Source organism: Heterodontus francisci, chromosome 7, assembly GCF_036365525.1.
Source record: "Heterodontus francisci isolate sHetFra1 chromosome 7, sHetFra1.hap1, whole genome shotgun sequence".
NCBI lineage: Eukaryota > Metazoa > Chordata > Chondrichthyes > Heterodontiformes > Heterodontidae > Heterodontus > Heterodontus francisci.
Genome location: NC_090377.1, coordinates 50,061,777 through 50,079,738, shown reverse-complemented (window position 1 = coordinate 50,079,738; position 17,962 = coordinate 50,061,777). Strand labels below are relative to the sequence as shown.

The following is a 17,962-nucleotide window of genomic DNA, read 5'->3' as shown; positions in this document are numbered from 1 at the left end:
ATGTTAAACCCATTTCTCTCCATCTTTGGCCATAACTCTCTCTTTCTTCCCATTGTACAATTTGACACAAAGATTATCAAGTATATCGATAAATTACAGTTATAATAGGTGGTGAACGTTTCTAGTTAATCATGGTATTTGTTTCAACAGATAAAAATACCTCATCCCTATTGGGAACAATTATTGGACATTCAACTACAAGTTCACACACATTTGAAAGAAAATTACGTTAGTCTGTGCGATTTGTCTTTTCAAAATTTTGCATGGGGTCCAAGGTGTACTAGCTAGATGGATAAAGAACTGGCTGGGCAACAGGAGACAGAGAGTAGCAGTGGAAGGGAGTTTCTCAAAATGGAGACGTGTGACCAGTGGTGTTCCACAGGGATCCGTGCTGGGACCACTGTTGTTTGTGATATACATTAATGATTTGGAGGAAAGTATAGGTGGTCTGATTAGCAAGTTTGCAGCCGACACTAAGATTGGTGGAGTAGCAGATACTGTCAGAGAATACAGCAGAAAATAGATAGACTGGAGAGTTGGGCAGAAAAATGGCAGATGGAGTTCAATCAGGGCAAATGCGAGGTGATGCATTTTGGAAGATCCAATTCAAGAGTGAACTACACAGTAAATGGAAAAGTCCTGGGGAAAATTGATGTACAGAGAGATTTGGGTGTTCAGGTCCATTGTTCCCTGAAGGTGGCAATGCAGGTCAATAGAGTGGTCAAGAAGGCATACGGCATGCTTTCCTTCATCGGACGGGGTATTGAGTACAAGAGTTGGCAGGTCATGTCACAGTTGTATAGGACTTTGGTTCGGCCACATTTGGAATACTGCGTGCAGTTCTGGTCGCCACATTACCAAAAGGAGGTGGATGCTTTGGAGAGGGTGCAGAGGAGATTCACCAGGATGTTGCCTGGTATGGAGGGCGCTAGCTATGAAGAGAGGTTGAGTAGATTAGGATTATTTTCATTAGAAAGACGGAGGTTGAGGGGGGACCTGATTGAGGTGTACAAAATCATGAGAGGTATAGACAGAGTGGATAGCAAGAAGCTTTTTCCCAGAGTGGGGGATTCAATTACAAGGGGACACGAGTTCAAAGTGAAAGGGGAAAAGTTTAGGGGGGATATGCATGGAAATTTCTTTACGCAGAGGGTGGTGGGTGCATGGAACGCTTTGCCAGCGGAGGTGGTAGACGCGGGCACGATAGCGTCTTTTAAGATGTATCTAGACAGATACATGAATGGGCAGGAAGTAAAGAGATACAGACCCTTAGAAAATAGGCGACATGTTTAGATAGAGGATTTGGATCGGCGTAGGCTTGGAGGGCCGAAGGGCCTGTTCCTGTGCTGTAATTTTCTTTGTTCTTTGTTTCAAATTTGTTTTATACTTCGCGATTACACACATTCTCGTTTTCATTGTGATTTCCCCCTCTCTCCCTTGAAACGGACATCATTAAATTGATAGCGAGTTGTTTCCACTCATTGTGAAAGCCTGCTGAGAAAATCCACAAGATTCATTTCCAAAAGCTGACGGCTTTCCGACGAAAATAAATGCTTTGTTCGGTGGTAAATTGTTCTGAGTGCGGCAGCCCAGCATACTACGTGTTAAACCCATTACTTCCTGGCGTTCAGCAGCTGCCTATTTGCTTCAGAGAACTAGGTATTTGCAATGGAGCATTTTAAGCAAGATACGGAAGTCCCCGCTGTTTCTTGCAGCTCTCAATGTATAAACAGGCTCCTTGAAAAAAAATCATTGTCGGCCCAATACCTGGCCGTTTATTTATCTAACCCCAAAGTCACTCTGACACACATACAAAGGCAAAATACTGGGGATGCTGGAAATCTGAAATAAATATGAAAATAATATGCTGAATATTTCCAGTATTTTCTGTTTACCCTGCCCCACATTATAGTTTTCCGAAATGAGCGCGCCCAATCGAGAACGACCTGTTATCAAGTGAGTTTCTAATATAAAGTAGGATTTGACTTTGTGTAATAATGAATTTTAACGAGTTGTGTTTGACTGTGTGAACTTTCAATAATTAAAGAAACTCACGCACTTTGCTCACTGGCGAACCACACCACTGCTCGCATTTGGGAGGGGTCTTCATATTCCACGATGCATTCTCCACCGTTAGATTTCTTTTTACTTTGGAAATAAAGCTGCAGTTTTGTTTTCAAAAGTTTGCCGATGTCCGGGCTCCAGTCGCCTTCAATTAGTAGGGGATATGGATAATCAGCTTCTGCCGCCATCGTCCACTGGCGAAAGGAAGCTCCTTAGCCCTCGACAATATTTTCAAATTGGTTTCACTTTCATTTCTTGAGAAACAAAACCTTCATAAAGGTTTGGCTGTGTTGCAATCTTCATGTTTACAGGTCGTTTTTTGCTTTGATATTTCTAAAATTCAGTTCCAGAAAACACTTGGAGTTAATTTAAAACAATTGTATGGCATGCAAATCACAAATTCAAATTTGTGAACATTGATATTTGCAATTGCCTCATGTGTGTTTAAAAACACATCTGGTGCAATACTCCTGTGTTTTTCCAGGGTTCATGCTTCAGGCAGCTGGGGAAAAAATAATCACTCCTTTCCCAGTTCTAAAGAAGGACTCAGCATGAAATGTCAACTTGCTCATTCTCTCCATTCTTGAGCTAATGAAACAAATGTATCCTAACTGGACTTCAAAGAACAAAGAAAATTACAGCACAGGAACAGGCCCTTCGGCCCTCCAAGCCTGCGCCGATCCAGATCCTCTATCTAAACATGTCGCCTATTTTCTACGGGTCTGTATCTCTTTGCTTCCTGCCCATTCATGTATCTGTCTAGATACATCTTAAAAGACGCTATCGTGCCCACGTCTACCACCTCCGCTGGCAACACGTTCCAGGCACCCACCACCCTCTGCGTAAAGAACTTTCCACGCATATCCCCCCCTAAACTTTTCCCCTCTCACTTTGAGCTCGTGACCCCTAGTAATTGAATCCCCCACTCTGGGAAAAAGCTTCTTGCTATCCACCCTGTCTATACCTCTCATGATTTTGTACACCCCTCAACCTCCGTCTTTCCAATGAAAATAATCCTAATCTACTCAACCTCTCTTCATAGCTAGCGCCCTCCATACCAGGCAACATCCTGGTGAACCTCCTCTGCACCCTCTCCAAAGCATCTACTTCAGGATAGACAAATCCTGCAATATATGTTACTCACAACTCATCAACTCTACAATCGGTTTGTTCACAATCTTGCCACTTGAAGTTTTCATTTCCGGTTCTGGTGTTTCTTGTTCTAACCAAAGCAACAGCATCAGCTGAAGCAGATACCCACCAGGAAAATAACTGCCGGAATTTTACCTCTCGCTGTAGGCCTGCGGTCTGGAGGCGGAAGCAGGTGCCAAACACGCACCCGCTCCACGCTCAGCTGCCACCCTCATCGAGCGCCAAGGATTCAATTAGTGTCTCCATGGCAGATTAGTGGCTGAAAAAGGCGCATGCGAGTGGGTGAGCTTCGGCAGGGGTGGGGCTAGAGCCGGAAGAAGGTGGCTATGAGAGGGCTACTTATATCAAGGATAGTCAGAGGAGCTTGAGCTGAGCAGAAGGAAGGGACCTGGCTGAGGGGGAAAGGAGTATATTGCAATTAAAAGGGGCAACCTGTTCGAGAAATGTCCAAGCCTGTTTGAAGAAGACACTGAGACTAGGATGCTTTTGTGGCTAGGAAAATCCTCAAACTTGTTTGTCCTACTTTTGGGGAGTCCAATTTAACTTCCTGGTTGCCGAGTCATTCCTCAAATCCCCGAGCTACAAGTCTGGCCTTCGCTTCATACGTACTATCAGGAAGTACTTTCTCTGTAGAGATCCATCTATGGGACAATGCTGATTGTCCTCTATCTGGCACCTCTGTGCATACGCCAAGCTGTCCAACTGTCAAGCTCTTTTTGCTTGGCATCCTTTATCAATTTACCATCTAACGTGTTAGTAGCCACCAGAGATTCTCTATCGTAAGGGCTCCTACTTCTTGTGGCGCCTCTCGTCTGTTCTCTGGTCCTTGCTCTTGTGAAACCATGTCCCTTACTAGAGTTCCTATCCCTTTCTGGATGTCGTGCAAGCCCCCACCTGCCAAGAATGAGGCATATTAATTTCACCACATGGAGATTAAATTTCAAATTGTTGCTGGCAAGAAGAAGAGACCTCTTACAAGGACTGCCAGACTTTGGCTGGAAAAACATTTTACAGACTAACAAAAGGCAGGGAAGTTCATTCCATTCCCAGCTAAGGTGATACAATACACAGAGCCAAGATGTGGTCAGACCAGTTAGTCACATGACTAACCTGCTTGGCAACCTGGGGGTTTCTGTATTGTACCGTTTGAACTGAGAGCCTGCAGAATGCAGAATGCTCCTGGATTGAAAAGACCTCTCCTGGCTGGCTCGCCACAGCCTCTCCTGTCTGCTGCCATCTCTTTCTCACGGAACTCCAAAACCCACTGAAGACACATGAACTCCAAGAGAGAAAGGTCTCCTACAGTGAACAAAGTTTAAGAAGAATACTGGGCCCCAACAAAAAACAAGATCTACCTACAGTCAAGGACTCTATAGTGAGCTTGAAGAACTGTAACAACTCTTCAGATATTGCCTTAAACATTTCCACTTTAATTTTTTTCTGCTCTTTTCTGTCTCTATTTGCATGTATTGCCTATGCATGCTAACGTGGGGCACAGCGTGCATCTGTAGGTGTTAACAGAATTAGAGTTTAAGTTTAATAAATTTCAACTTTTCTTCTCTAAACCTAAGAAAACCTGTTTGTGCTGGTTTCTTTGCCTCATAATTGGAAAATGGTGAACAAGGATTCACCAAAGGGGAGCTAAAAAAACATGTTTAAAAATAAAACCCTGTTACAGTAAGACCAGGTGAAGGATGAGAGGGAACCCTAGACTTCTTTTTCACCTGGTCGTAACACTGGACTACTACTACTACTACTCAATCTGTCCCTCCTACAACCAGACATGCTTTCACAAGTTTGTGACATTTTCCTTGGACTATGATCATCTTCAGGCCCACTGTCTGAACTTACACTACGTTTTCTGGCCTTCCACATTTTCACTTCCTTCTGCCAATCTATGGGTCTGATATCTTGTCCCTTGTCTTGCACATTCAGCCAATGTTTGTATTTCCCTGTGGCCTTTCCTGCCCTTTCCATAATGGTGGCTTCCCTCCATTCACTCGTCCCTTCTGGCATATATGTCACTCTAGTCCCAACTTTCGGTAGGTGACCTTGGGGATAAATGGCCTCATCTGGATCTTCACTATCACTTGGCCCACTTTCAGTCAGCCCATTATCTGCCACAATCTATTGCTCACAAAGATCCGACTTATGTGCATGCAAAGTACATGGTGCATCGTCAGTGTCCATCATTTGTTCAGATTCTGTCAATGTATGATCAGTGGCAATAAGCCATGAGGAATGTACTCTAACGGTTTGGTTGCCATGTTGCAAAATCACCATTTTGCATCAGTGCCTATAACCTTTCCTGGGCCTCTCCATTCTTTCTGCCCTTCTCTTTTGTAATACACCATATCCCCAGGAGCAAAATTATTTTCTGATGGCCTGATCTGATGCTTCAAAGCTCTCCTAATTTTTTCTGAAACCTCCACCTTAATAAATGCTCTTCTCCCAGCATACATGACATTCAAATGTTCTGCAAAAATTGAACTAATTGTAGTCCCCTCTAAAGCCGGGGGATGATCCCACACCACCAAAGATATTTTCGGATTCCTGCCATAAACTAATTGATATGGTCTGTAGCCCCCAACCATTTGAAGAGTGTTTTACACATGTACTGCCCACACCAGAGCAGTAGTCAATTTACCATTTGGCTGGTCGACTAAAATTTTTCGAAGCATTTCGTCAATCACAGCAAGATTTCTCTCAAATCCCTTTACTAAAATGGACTTTCTGCTGCCATGTGCGTTGCTACAATATTCATATTTTTACACGTACACCTGAACTCATCATTGGCAAATTCTCCTCCATTGTCAGAAACCTAGTCAGTGCTCCCAGTCCTGTTCCTATCCACCTTTCCATTATCTTGTCCACTATTAGTTTTTTGTCTTTACTATAAATTATTGTCGACAGATTGAATCTAGTCGCTACATTTATGAAGTGTAGAAGAAAAATGTTTTTGTCTTTATCCCATAACTTCAAGTCCATTGCTATGGTTTCATTAAAGTCCCTTGCTAATGGGAGAGTCACTATGAGTCGCGATGGCGTCCTCCTGTATTTTTTACAGATATCACATTTTTCATTGATATCTTTGATAAGTTTAGAGTAGTCATCTTCCATTACCCCTGCATCTTTTAACAGAATCTTCAACCTATGACAAGAGGGATGTGCAAACTGTTGATGTAGTTTTGAAATAATTTGCCTTTTCTCCTTTAAATCTCTACCCCCGGATGCCATTAGCACTTCTTTAACATCCTGCTTAGAGATGTTAGGTCTTGCTAAAGGAATACAATAATGTCCCGACTGTGTAAACCGCAAAGCTACAGATTTCCCAAAGACAATTGCTTTATCATGTTCCATATCCAATTTCATCTGAGCCTTTTTCATAGACGGGTAACTTAACAGCAAATGTATATCATTAGATACTGATATACTAATAAAATACTTTACCCCTGCTATTTTACTCAGAATTATCACACTTTCGTGATTTCAACACGTTGCCATCCCCAAACCTGAATCAGAGAGAACGGTCGTATTCTTTGACCTTATTTTGGTTTTCCTTACTTAAAGAATCCATGTAACACCTTAACCAGTCCACTCCACATACTGTGGATGTACACTCGCTGCCTAGTTCTGCGCAATTGAATGAATCTGCGACTAGGACACTCATTACCGTACTGAAGCTTCTCGTGACCACGACAATTCCTTCTGATTGATCAGTAGTGTCATCCTCGCCTTCCATATCATGTGTCATCTCAAAAACCCCGTTATTCCTTTTGGAAAATGCAACGCATAGTGATAGTTTGAGGTAAAGCCTGACTCGGGTATAAAATTAAAACCTGACCCAGGCCTGACCCGACCACTGCCAACCCGAACCTGACCTGGGCCCGAGTCCGTCAATTCTTTTTCATGCCTGACCCCACAGTATCAAATACAGACCCAAAAATATTAAACATGGTATTAGTACATTTTAAAAATCACGTGAAAACATAGATTAAAAAGAAAACAATACAATACAAAACCCGACCACAGCAAACACGACCCGACCCGAGCCCGAATGCTGGACACAGAATATAGACCTGACCCGACCCAGACACATGTAGTCGGGTTTGGGTCGGGTAGCTAGGCTTTACTTTGAGTCACATCAGAAACACCTGTTGTCCACCCCTTGGTTATTCCTGGGATTCATGCTTCTGCCATAATTGCCCAACTCCTGCCGTCAGATGTTTGGGCCCCATACTTGAATGGCCTCAAAATGCTGCTAGCATTGTATCCGTCAGCTTTGGTGTCATCGCTGAAGAGTCCATCTGCACCATGAAAGCAGCCAGAAAGGAATGTTTACCCCAAAATTTTTTTAGCAAGACAAACTTCGAATCAAACAGTGTATCTTTTTCTTTGACTCTAACTCCGATTAATACCAAGAGCCTATCCATGTTCGATATCCTAGCACCATCCAATAATTTGAAGGGAAGTACTGATCTAGGAATTTACAAGCAGAATCGCTGCAACCTTGGATATAGTCGGTTAAACTCCATAATATATTCTTCTATGGAAGAACCATCCATTTTTCTAAATTTATCAAAGTCCAACCACGCCTTACAGGCACTCAATAAGTCATCTTTCATGTAAATTTTTTCCATAAATTTCAAGAGATTGTCCAAACCTTCCTCATTGTTCAAACAATGAGCCACTAGCTCCGAGAACACTTTGCCCCTGATCTTGCTTCTGGCGGGAAGTGAAAGTGCAAGGGCTATTCCTTACTTCCTTTTTGGTAAAGACCGTAACCCGTGTCCATAGATCAACTTCATTCTTGCATTGATCGTAAGGTTTGGCTTCACAAAAGAGCAGTGGAAAATCATATCCTGACACCTTACACTCGGTTTCAGTCATCTTTCTTCAAAAAAAACCTCCAAATACAGCCTTCTCCCTGACATCTGAGTGACTGGCTTCCTCCATTGACAGATTGGCAGATACTGTGGAGGGCCAGATCCTGGAGACCCTGCAGAACCTCATAGAGAAAGGAAGCTCCATGCAGCAGTCACTCAACGAGCTGAGGTTGAGGCTGCTTCTCCTGCGACATCCAGAAGCTGCTCATCCCTCAGCAGGGAGGCCCAATTGAGTCTTGTGAGCACAGGAGCAACATCTGGAGGCTCCTTTCAGGGCACTCCTGATGTGTGCAGTGGCCCCTTGTCCCCACTGCCAGTGACATTAGCACCTCAGAATCCCAGGGTGTCGGAGGGTGGTCCTGAGCAGGGTCATTTCAACATGCCGGGGCCCTCACGGCCTTGGGCAGACAGAGGACACCCGCCAAGGTCATCCCAAGCCACAGGGCATCCTGAGCAGTTACTTGCCTCTGCTGTGGCTGGTGGTGAGGGGTCGTCAACAAGCATGAACACTCGCAAACATTTCAAGAAATCACATTAGCTGCACTTAGGGGTCACTGGTGCGATTTAGAATTATTTATTTGCTGTTGGACTTCACACAAAACATTACATTTCTCACTTGGCATTTTTATGTCTCAAATCAATGATGATGTTTTAGGCGATCTTGCTGTCCTGCATGTTATGGAGACTTGGGGGAGGTGACACATTTGGGCCTTGTTATGTTTGAGGGAAAGGTGGCTGTTGCAGCTGAGATTTACACCTGAAGATGTGTGCTTTAGCGCTTCCAGCTGATGTGAATGCCTAAATTCAGACAGACATGTGAGTCGCTGGGTACTGAGCCTCCGATAAGGAGAAACGTCTGAGCATTACAGCCTCCCGAGCCTCCCTTGCATTCAACTCCTTCAAACCTCCAACTTCTTCCCCCCAACGTTCAGGTGGCTGTGGCCCCTGCTCAACCCTTTCACCATCCTCGTCTGAGGATGCCTCATGCTGAACAATGTTCTCATTCTCAACGGCCTCCCCCCTCTGCAGTGCCAGGTTATTTCAGGCACAGCAGACGACAACAATATGAGAAACCCTTGCTGGCGAATACTGAAGGGCACCACCTGAGCGATCCAGGCACCTAAATCTCATTTTCAGCAGACCTGTGGTCTGTTCAATGGTGACTCTGGTGGTTGCATTGCTCGAATTGTACCATTTCTCTGCTTCATTCCGTAGATTCCTCACAGGTGTCATCAGCCATTGTGATGAAACACAGGTATAATAGGCTTAATTAGGTAGAAATTAGATATAATTAATACATTATACCTTTTAGAATTAAAGATTGAATAAATGGTCAGTTTTCAAGACTCGCTGAAAGGGCAGAGTTAAAAATCCATAAACATCCCTGTTACAATAGAATGTGAACGAGAAACACCTTTTAAGTTAAAAAAAAATCCATTCCAAGGTGTCTGTTACAATGGAATTAGAAGATGAAACACACCAAGACATGCTATATGAGGTCTGTACTGATAACTATAAACTTAATTAGTTGATAATGTTAGTGATATAGACAGACAGACTTAAGAGGATGGTACAAGGTACTAGAAATGGGCAATTACAGATGATAAATCACAAAATGGAATGGTACTTACAAAAACAGATGCCAAGTAAACCCAATTACAAACATTTTGACCAGATAAAAGTTCACAACTTTAAGAGAAGGGAATTTTCAGTAAATAAATTAAGTGGGAATGGTAGCTAATGGATAACAAAAGCAAGAAAAACACAAACAGAAAGATAACACCTACATTCAAAAGATGCGATGATAGATTAGAAACAGTATAAACATGAAAGTTTTGAATAAAAAAAACAGAAGCATTGAATTCCTCATCAGTGCTTCTCAACCTGTGGTAAGAACAGCTGACTGCATGATGAGAGAATTCTGCTCTTAACTGAAAATGTTTTGTTTTGTTAAGCAGGAGGCTTACTCGGGGAATTTAAGGTAACAATTTACTTTGAATTTTGTTGGATATTTTAAGATATTTTACTGTAACAATGTCAAGGTTGAACTTTTGGATGCTATTTTAGAAATAAGATTATGTTTTACATCTCATAGTAATCTTTGATATTGTAGTATGCTTATCCACTTAAAATGTATTGCATGTTCAATTCTTTAATAAATATGTAGAAGTTAATAAATCGTCTCATGTAGCATTCTGTATACAACTACAAGAACTCCCTCACTGTGTCTCCTTAAGTGGGGCGATACTTACTGAAGAGAGTTTCCCAGACCCTTATGATATCTGGGATATTTATAACTTAGCTATAATTATTTTTAAAATAGGCTATCCGAAAGATGGTAATATTCTCTGTTAGTTTTCTTTCTTTGAGGTATGTCTATTTCAGTTCTTCAGTCCCAAACAGGTGTCTGTAGAAATCTGTCTAGTTTGAACTTAATTAAGGGAGACTTATAGGGATGTATGCTCAATTTGGTTTAGTCCCTATATGGGGTTAAAGTCATAAATCACTTCACCAAGTCTTCAGCGGGTAACCCCTGTCGCCAAGTATCCATCCTTGCAGGCACTCAGGGTGGGAGGGTTGTTGTTGGTGGCTGAATAGTGCTGGCACCTGGGAGTTCCAGAGAATGAATGCATCATGACTGCTCCCTGAATAACGTGTACACACCTGCAATATACGCTTGCAGTGGTCGCAGGCAAGTTGCACATTCATTGAGTGAAATCCCTCTCGATTAATGAAGGCCCCTGACAGACCTGCAGGCGCTCCAATGCCCACATGTGTACAGTCAATCTTGCCTTGGAACATGGGGAACCCGGTGATGGCACTGAAGCCTCTGACTCTCTCGGCCTGACTGGCAGAGTCTGTCTGGAACTTGATGAACTGGTTGGCATGCCTGAGTATGGCATCAGTTACCACCTTAATGCAGTGTTGCACTGATGACTGTGAGATTCTGCACATGTCGCCTGTGGAAGCCTGGAAGGAGCCTGATGCGTAGAAGTTCAGAGCGACTGTGACCTTTAGTGCGATCGGCATTGGATGGTCACCCACGTAGTTGGAAGCAACCTCTGCTTCCAGCATCTCACACAGGGAGGTGACAATCTCTCGGGACAGGAGCAGTCTTCTATGGCACTGGTGCTCCGGCATCTGCAGAAAGCACAACCACAGGCAGTAGACCCTGCCTACTGGGTAGACTCGTCTCCTCACAGGTGGTTACTCCCGCCGCACTCTATGACCTTCTGCCCCTCCCCCATTATCAGGCTGCACTTGGCCAGCAGGTTGCTGATTTCCCTGGCCAGTTGTCCTCCTGTCCCTCCTTGTGGCATTCCCTTCCTCACTAGAGGAGCCACCTCCAGAGTGGACAATTCCCATGGCTGCAGTATCTCAAAGATGTAATGAAGGCAGGTATTTGCTGCCTGCACAAGGACAGCCACTCACAAACCCCCTCCCCTACACGAAATAAATCACTAATGCTGTGGCCATACCAGGAGTTTCACTCACTCAAGTGAACCTCGGAGAGCCAGCAATATCAGCCCCGACCTTGCAGTCAATGCATAAATCGACCAGATATAAATGAAAAATTCAGTACCTCCAACTTCTTCACAGACACACTGGTTGCCACTCTTTTAAAGTTACCAGGCTCATGACTCCCCCTTCGACCTGTTTGTCAGATGTAAAATATGACAGCCGACGTAAAATGGCTGTCAGTTGAATTTTCAAGTACTTCAATTGGCCCTTAATAGGATGGCGAGCGATGCCTCCATCTCGCCCACCATCCGACCTGCGTACGATGGGGATTAGGCGTCATGACGTCACGGACCCGACCTGACATCATCGCCCACCATTTTTTGGCTGGGTCGCCTCGGAGGATGCCCAATATCAGAAGGTAAAATTCTGGCCAACATTTAAACTATACAGCCTTCACGCCATGATTCTTCTGGTTCTAATTCACTCCAAGCCTACAGATCTTGATCTGATGCTTCATTTGAACTTTGAACTAAGTGCCACTAGTTAGCTGTGGGTTAGATGGTCTTGGAGTCCTCAAATTGTCTTTCATGTAAGTTGATTTCTCCCTTCAACTTTGTTGTTTACTTAATTGTCCAGTTTTAGATCTGTAAATTCTATTTAACTGAATATCAATGTTCAAAAATGTTGATGTTATCTATATTATTAATTGTTTGCATTTTGGCCTTAGAATGTTTTCTACTGCAGGAAGTAGTTTTTAATCTGCCTACCTGTCATTAGCTATGCTGGCCTTATAGCCACAATTGGAATTGATCTGTGAATCAGTGACGCTAGAAAGGGTACTCTTGTTTGAGAGCTCTTTCGTAGTTGTACAGTGCATCAATTTCCCCTGTTAGCTTGTGAATAAATAAGGACTAGCAATAACTTGTACAAAATCAATGTGAGTTCTGAATGCCTGAAGCTTTGTAAACATAAACTGTGTTTCATTATTGATAACAGGTTTCCCAGGAGTGCTCCAATGAGCGAACATATTCTTTCCAGCAATGTAATGACTTGTTATAACAAGAGGTGAGTTATTTTAAGAAATTTGGAACTCATAAAAGTCCACTGTAATCCTCTGCCAAGGTTGTTTTGGTAGTGGTGTTGTCACCAAAGGTTCTTTGCATTTAGATAGTTTATTAAACAGGTTAAACTCTATTATCCTTGCTCATACCTGGCTACTAGATGTGTATGATTTCACTGTTTCATCAGTTATCAATCATTGATATCCCTTATGGATTCTGTCAATGGTCTTGCTGTTCTTTATAATATTAGAGTCCTGTGTGAGTATACTAATGTGCCATTTATAAATAAGTACAGTAAAATACTTCCTCAGTTCATCAGGAGTACTTTGAATATACAATATATGTATATACTTTGAATATATTTAGGCCAACTTTGAATATGTAATATATGTATATACTTTGAATATGCTAAGGCCAACTTTCTATGTTCACCTGATGACATTTGAAATTTTTGTATGCAATCATTTCAATTACCCAAGACATCGGCTGTACTGCCCAAGAGTCAGTTACATGCAAATGGCAGAGTGCCAGTGCCAGAGGAGACAATGCCGATCCAGGCAGATGGTCTCGGGCATTTGTGCTCTGATCCACAATGATCTGAGGCTTTGTAGTCCCCATGGCAGTCCCCTACCTGCAGCTGTCAAGTTCACCATCACCCTGAATTTTTATGCATCCAGACTTTCCAGGGATCAACTGCATACCTGTGTGGTATCTCGCTGTCAGCAGCTCAGCACACCATCATGTAGGTCACCGATGCCCTATTCCAGAGGGCGGGGGAATACATCAATTATGACACAAATGGGCCATTGCAGGCACAGAGGGCAGTGGGGTTTGCCGCCATCGATGGATTCCCTCAGGTTCAAGAGGTCATCAATTGCACCCACATAACTATTGAGGCATAACAGACCAGCCAGTCAGATTCCTGAACAAAAAGGTCATCCACTTAATGAATGTCCAGCTGGTCTGTGACCACAGGAAGCACTTCTTGTAGGTGTGCACTCGGTTCCCAGGCAGCGGTCATGATGCGTTCATCCTTAGAGAGTCCCAGGTGCCATACCTCTTCAGGCAAACATCCAGACTTCATGGGTAAATGCTGGGGAATAAGGTTTATCCTCTGAAGAGTTGGCTCCTGACGCCCTTCCAGGACCCAGCAATGGATGCAGGGAGGTGCTACAACCAAAGCAACCTACTAACACAAACCTGCATCGAACAGACATTGACATCTTGAAGATGCGCTTCTGTTGCCTTGACCGCTCGGATGCTGCTCTCCAGTACAAGCCATCCAGAGTGTCTTGTATTATAGTTGTCTGCTGCGGCCTGCACATCATGACAATACAAAGAGGCCTGGAGCTGGATGAAGATCAGGACTTGAAATACCACACTTCCAGAGAGGAGGACAAAGGGGTTTCTCCAGAGGAGAAAGACCGCCAAGGCCATCCCAGGCCTCATGGCAATTGGCAGGCTGGCATGGCTGCAGGGCTCATGTTAATTCAGCAATGTTTCACTTGAGCGGCTCGCAGCCCTAGACAGATGACTCTGTAACTCACTTTCCATCAGAGGAAGAAATTATCCAACAGACACATATCTGAATAATCCCATTGCCACCCAAATAAATTGAAAATGGGATCTCCACTGCCAATAGTCTCCCACAACACAGACCGTGGCACCACAGCAAATCCAGCTCCCCCTGCCCCTTCACTTTATGACTCTTTTGACAGCAAGTCTGATCGTAGGCATAAGCAATTATTATTAAAGTCATAATTGATGACCATACAAACTGTGAAAATATCACCCAGATGATCCATTAAGTGGATCTAATGACATGACGCCTTGCATTCCTGTCCACTTCTAAGGGGTGCTCCCCTTGTGGCTGAGGATGAGGTGGAGGTAGCCTGCTCCCTTGTCTCTGCTCATGGTTGAGATGCCTGTGGCTTCCGTCCTCGTTATGGAGGTGCCTGGGGGAGGTTCCTCCAGAGGCTGCTGCACCTGTGTCCTTGCAGGGGCAGCCTCTGTCACAGGGCCCTGTGGTATGGATGGTTCCTCAGTGCGAGGGACCAAAGTCAGGAGGGATGACACCGGTGCCCCCTGGGGGGTGGTTCCCCCATCAGCTTCTTTGACAGTCTCAACCCTTTTCTGGCACCCTTGGATGCTGAATGAGGCCACCGGCTGGGACGTAACTGGCATCCACTCCAAGCATTTCTGCGCCATCAGCGGCCAATGCTATAGAAAGTGTCAATTGCGTCTCATATGTTAGGGTCGGATGCCTCAGTGATGCAACCAGCCACTTGATCTGACAAAGTTAAGGCGAACTATGGGCACTCAGTCTGCTCAGCTTGTGTGCCTGTGATATATACAGAGTTAGAGACCTGTCACCTGTGTGTCACTTTCCACTCACCTTTCCAGACCTTATCAGGTCATTGAATCACTTTCTGCACAGGACGACTCCCTGGTTACTGACCTCCCTCGCTACCTCCATCCATGCCCTCTTTCTTTCTCTAGGTGGATTTCTTCTTCTGGAAGCCAGCAACAACACATCTCTCCTGTCGGACACTGCATCCAGTAAGGCCTCCAGGAAGGCATCCGAAAATCGTGGTGCCACCCATTAATCCCTGCCCATACCAGCGCTGGCTCTCTGAAGTCCCTGCTGCTCCATTTCTTCAGTGAATAACAGCAAGCCCAGTCACGGTGGCCAGTCACCTTTTCAAAAGGTCCTCTGTTACTGGGTCCCACCTCCAGGACACTCCCGGCGCCGCTAATTGGGCACTGAACCCGGCCCCAGGCCAATTAGACCCTTAGCATTTCAAAATTGCATTGCATCACTGATGGTGACAAAGGATTAGGACCCAAATTGAAAATCCAGCCTATTTTTCAGATATGGATTTTTCAATAGAACAGTTTAACAAATAAGAGTGCTGCAAGTTTACAGGGACATAAGCCAGAATTTTATGCTCCCCCCGCAAAGAGTGGGATAGTGGCGGGGTGAGTAAAATGGAGCGGGAGGCTTAGGGGGCCCTTCCCTACCCGTTCCCACCTCCCCTGCCACTTTACACAGGGCAGCGGTGGTGAAAAACAGCCCACCCACCCCAAGCCAATCAAGGCCCTTAAGTGGCCAGTTAACGACCACGTAAGGGCCTCCGCCCGCCACAGCAGGGATTTTACCCTTGGCTGGTTGGTGGCTCAGGCCCAAGCAAATCCGCCTGTTAAATGTAAGCGGCTTTCCGACGGTCTGGGGTTGGGGGGGGCCCTCCTGATCAGGCACCCTGTGCCTGACGGAGGGCTGCCCCTGATGCCCCAACCACCCCCAACGCCCAACCACTCCCTGTTCCCTCAGTTGGCCACCCTTGCCTCGCTGGGGCCTGACTGATTGCCCCCGCCGAGGCCCCTAAAACTTACCTGTTCTCTGGGCTCCCTGACCTCTTCTGTCTTCAGCTGGGTTGCAGTCCCAGCAGTGGCCACTGCTCCCAGTGGCGCTGCTGGGATAGCGAGTTGCCAGCCCGCTAATTGGCCAGCAGCTCCATTAGGCGGGACTTCCTGCCTCAATGAGGTGGAAGACCTGTGGCAAACCAATTAAAGGTCTGGGGACTGCAAAATGCAATCTGGATCCCCAGGCCAGGTGAAGGCAGGTTCACCACCGACCTTTCGGTCGGTGGATGGCTCCTGTCCGCCGAGGGTAAAATTCCGTCCATAAGGTGTGTGAGAGAAGTGGCAAAACTTAAATGCTGATGTCAGTTCTTGGCAAAGTTCAAGAGAGGATCGGAGGCCAAAGGGAGAAGTCCAGGTAGATTGTGAAGGCTGAAGACAGGAGACAAGGCCGGATGTGCCATCGTGGCCACAAAAGTAGGACAAAGGTGAAGGCTGTGGCAGAAGAGTTCAATATTATGTTGAGCTTGGAATTTAACAAAGTGGGTGTAGGGGGATGAAACTTGAAGACCTTGCTGAGGTTGTATACTGCATCTTTGAATAAACACTGAAAAAATAACTTCTTGACAGTCAAGATGATAAAGAAGATAACTGTGGAATGTAATCAAGGATGCAGGAAATGTAATAAACTGGGGCATTTTGAAATAGTCTGCCTCACCAATACTGTTAAAGCATGATTTCATCTTCTGCGGGCCAGTGGAACTTTCTGGCTTGTTAGCTCTTTGCTTGTGTATTTTATTCTGCTAGTGTATCTATTAGCCATCTGCCATGACTCAGTTGGGAGCACTCATGCCTCTGAGTCAGAAGGCTGTGGGTTCAAGTTCCACCTCAGAGATTTAAGCACATAATCTAGGCTGACACATGCAGTGCTGTATTGTAGGATGTGCTGTCTTTGATATGTAATGCTAAACTGGGTCCCTGTTTGTCCTCCCAGGTGGACTAAAAGATCCCATGAGATTATTTCAGACAAAGTGACTCCTAACAGCACAGCCCAGTCCTGATGTCATCAGAGCTCTCCCAGCTTCACACATGCGCAGAATGAACTCTTGCTGTCAGTATGGGCATACACAGCCTACATCAGCACCCAGCTTGCCAGGACTAATTCGCGCATGCGCGCGAAAACATCATTCGCATATTGCGATTTCTGCTCGTCACTCACTCCTGGCCTGGCCACTCGCTCTCTGCTTCACCACCTGTCAGCCACTTGCTCCTGGCCTCACCACTTCTCGGGAGGGTGCGGGGGAGGGAGAAGCGGGAGGGAGCAGGGAGGGAAAAACGAGAGGGAGCGGGGGAGGGAAAAGCGGGAGGGTGTGAGGGACAGAGAAGTGGGAGGGAACGGCAGGGAGAAGTGGGAGGGAGCGGAGGAGGGAAAAGCGGGAGGGAGCGGGGGAGGGAGAAGCGGGAGGGAGCGGGGGAGGGAGAAGCGGGAGGGAGCGGGGGAGGGAGAAGCGGGAGGGAATGGGGAGGGAGTGGGGGAGGGAGAAGCGTGAGGGAGCGGGGACAGAAGTGGGAGGGAGTGGGGGAGGGGGAAGCAGGAGGGAGCAAGGGGGGAGAAGCAGGGGAGAGAACGGGGCGGGGAGAAGCGGGTGGCGTTTGAAGAGGGGAGGATTTGGTTGAGGAAAGGCAGCAGCGAGGCCGTGAGCAAACGGCGAGCAGATGGGCACGGGAGGCGGCTGCGTTTGCTGACAACGCAACCACTAGGCGGCGCTGCACTGGCACCTGCGCAAATGCAGCCTATTCAACTAAAACGTCACAGCCTGTGACGAGCAGGCAGCTGCCAGGACTAAAGATGGCTCTGCTCAATTAATCACACAAAGGCAACGTAAGCACATGGCAACACACAATGGCCGGAGATGGAGACCGAGCAAACGAGGGGTGGGGGTGGTGGAGAGCGAGGGGGGTGGTGGAACGCGAGGG

The 17,962-nt window shown here is 45.6% G+C and overlaps 1 protein-coding gene across 1 annotated transcript in view; it reads right to left on the bottom strand.

Moving 5' to 3' along the window:
• The window catches only part of LOC137371971 (protein mono-ADP-ribosyltransferase PARP14-like), a 61,719-nt gene extending 59,431 nt beyond the window's left edge, over window positions 1-2,288 (bottom strand). Inside the window, exon 1 of the mRNA XM_068035159.1 lies at window positions 2,060-2,288. Within this exon, the coding sequence (XP_067891260.1) occupies window positions 2,060-2,252 (193 nt within the window). The 5' untranslated portion in view covers window positions 2,253-2,288. The remainder of the gene's footprint in view (window positions 1-2,059) is intronic.
• Window positions 2,289-17,962: the final 15,674 nt, after the last annotated feature.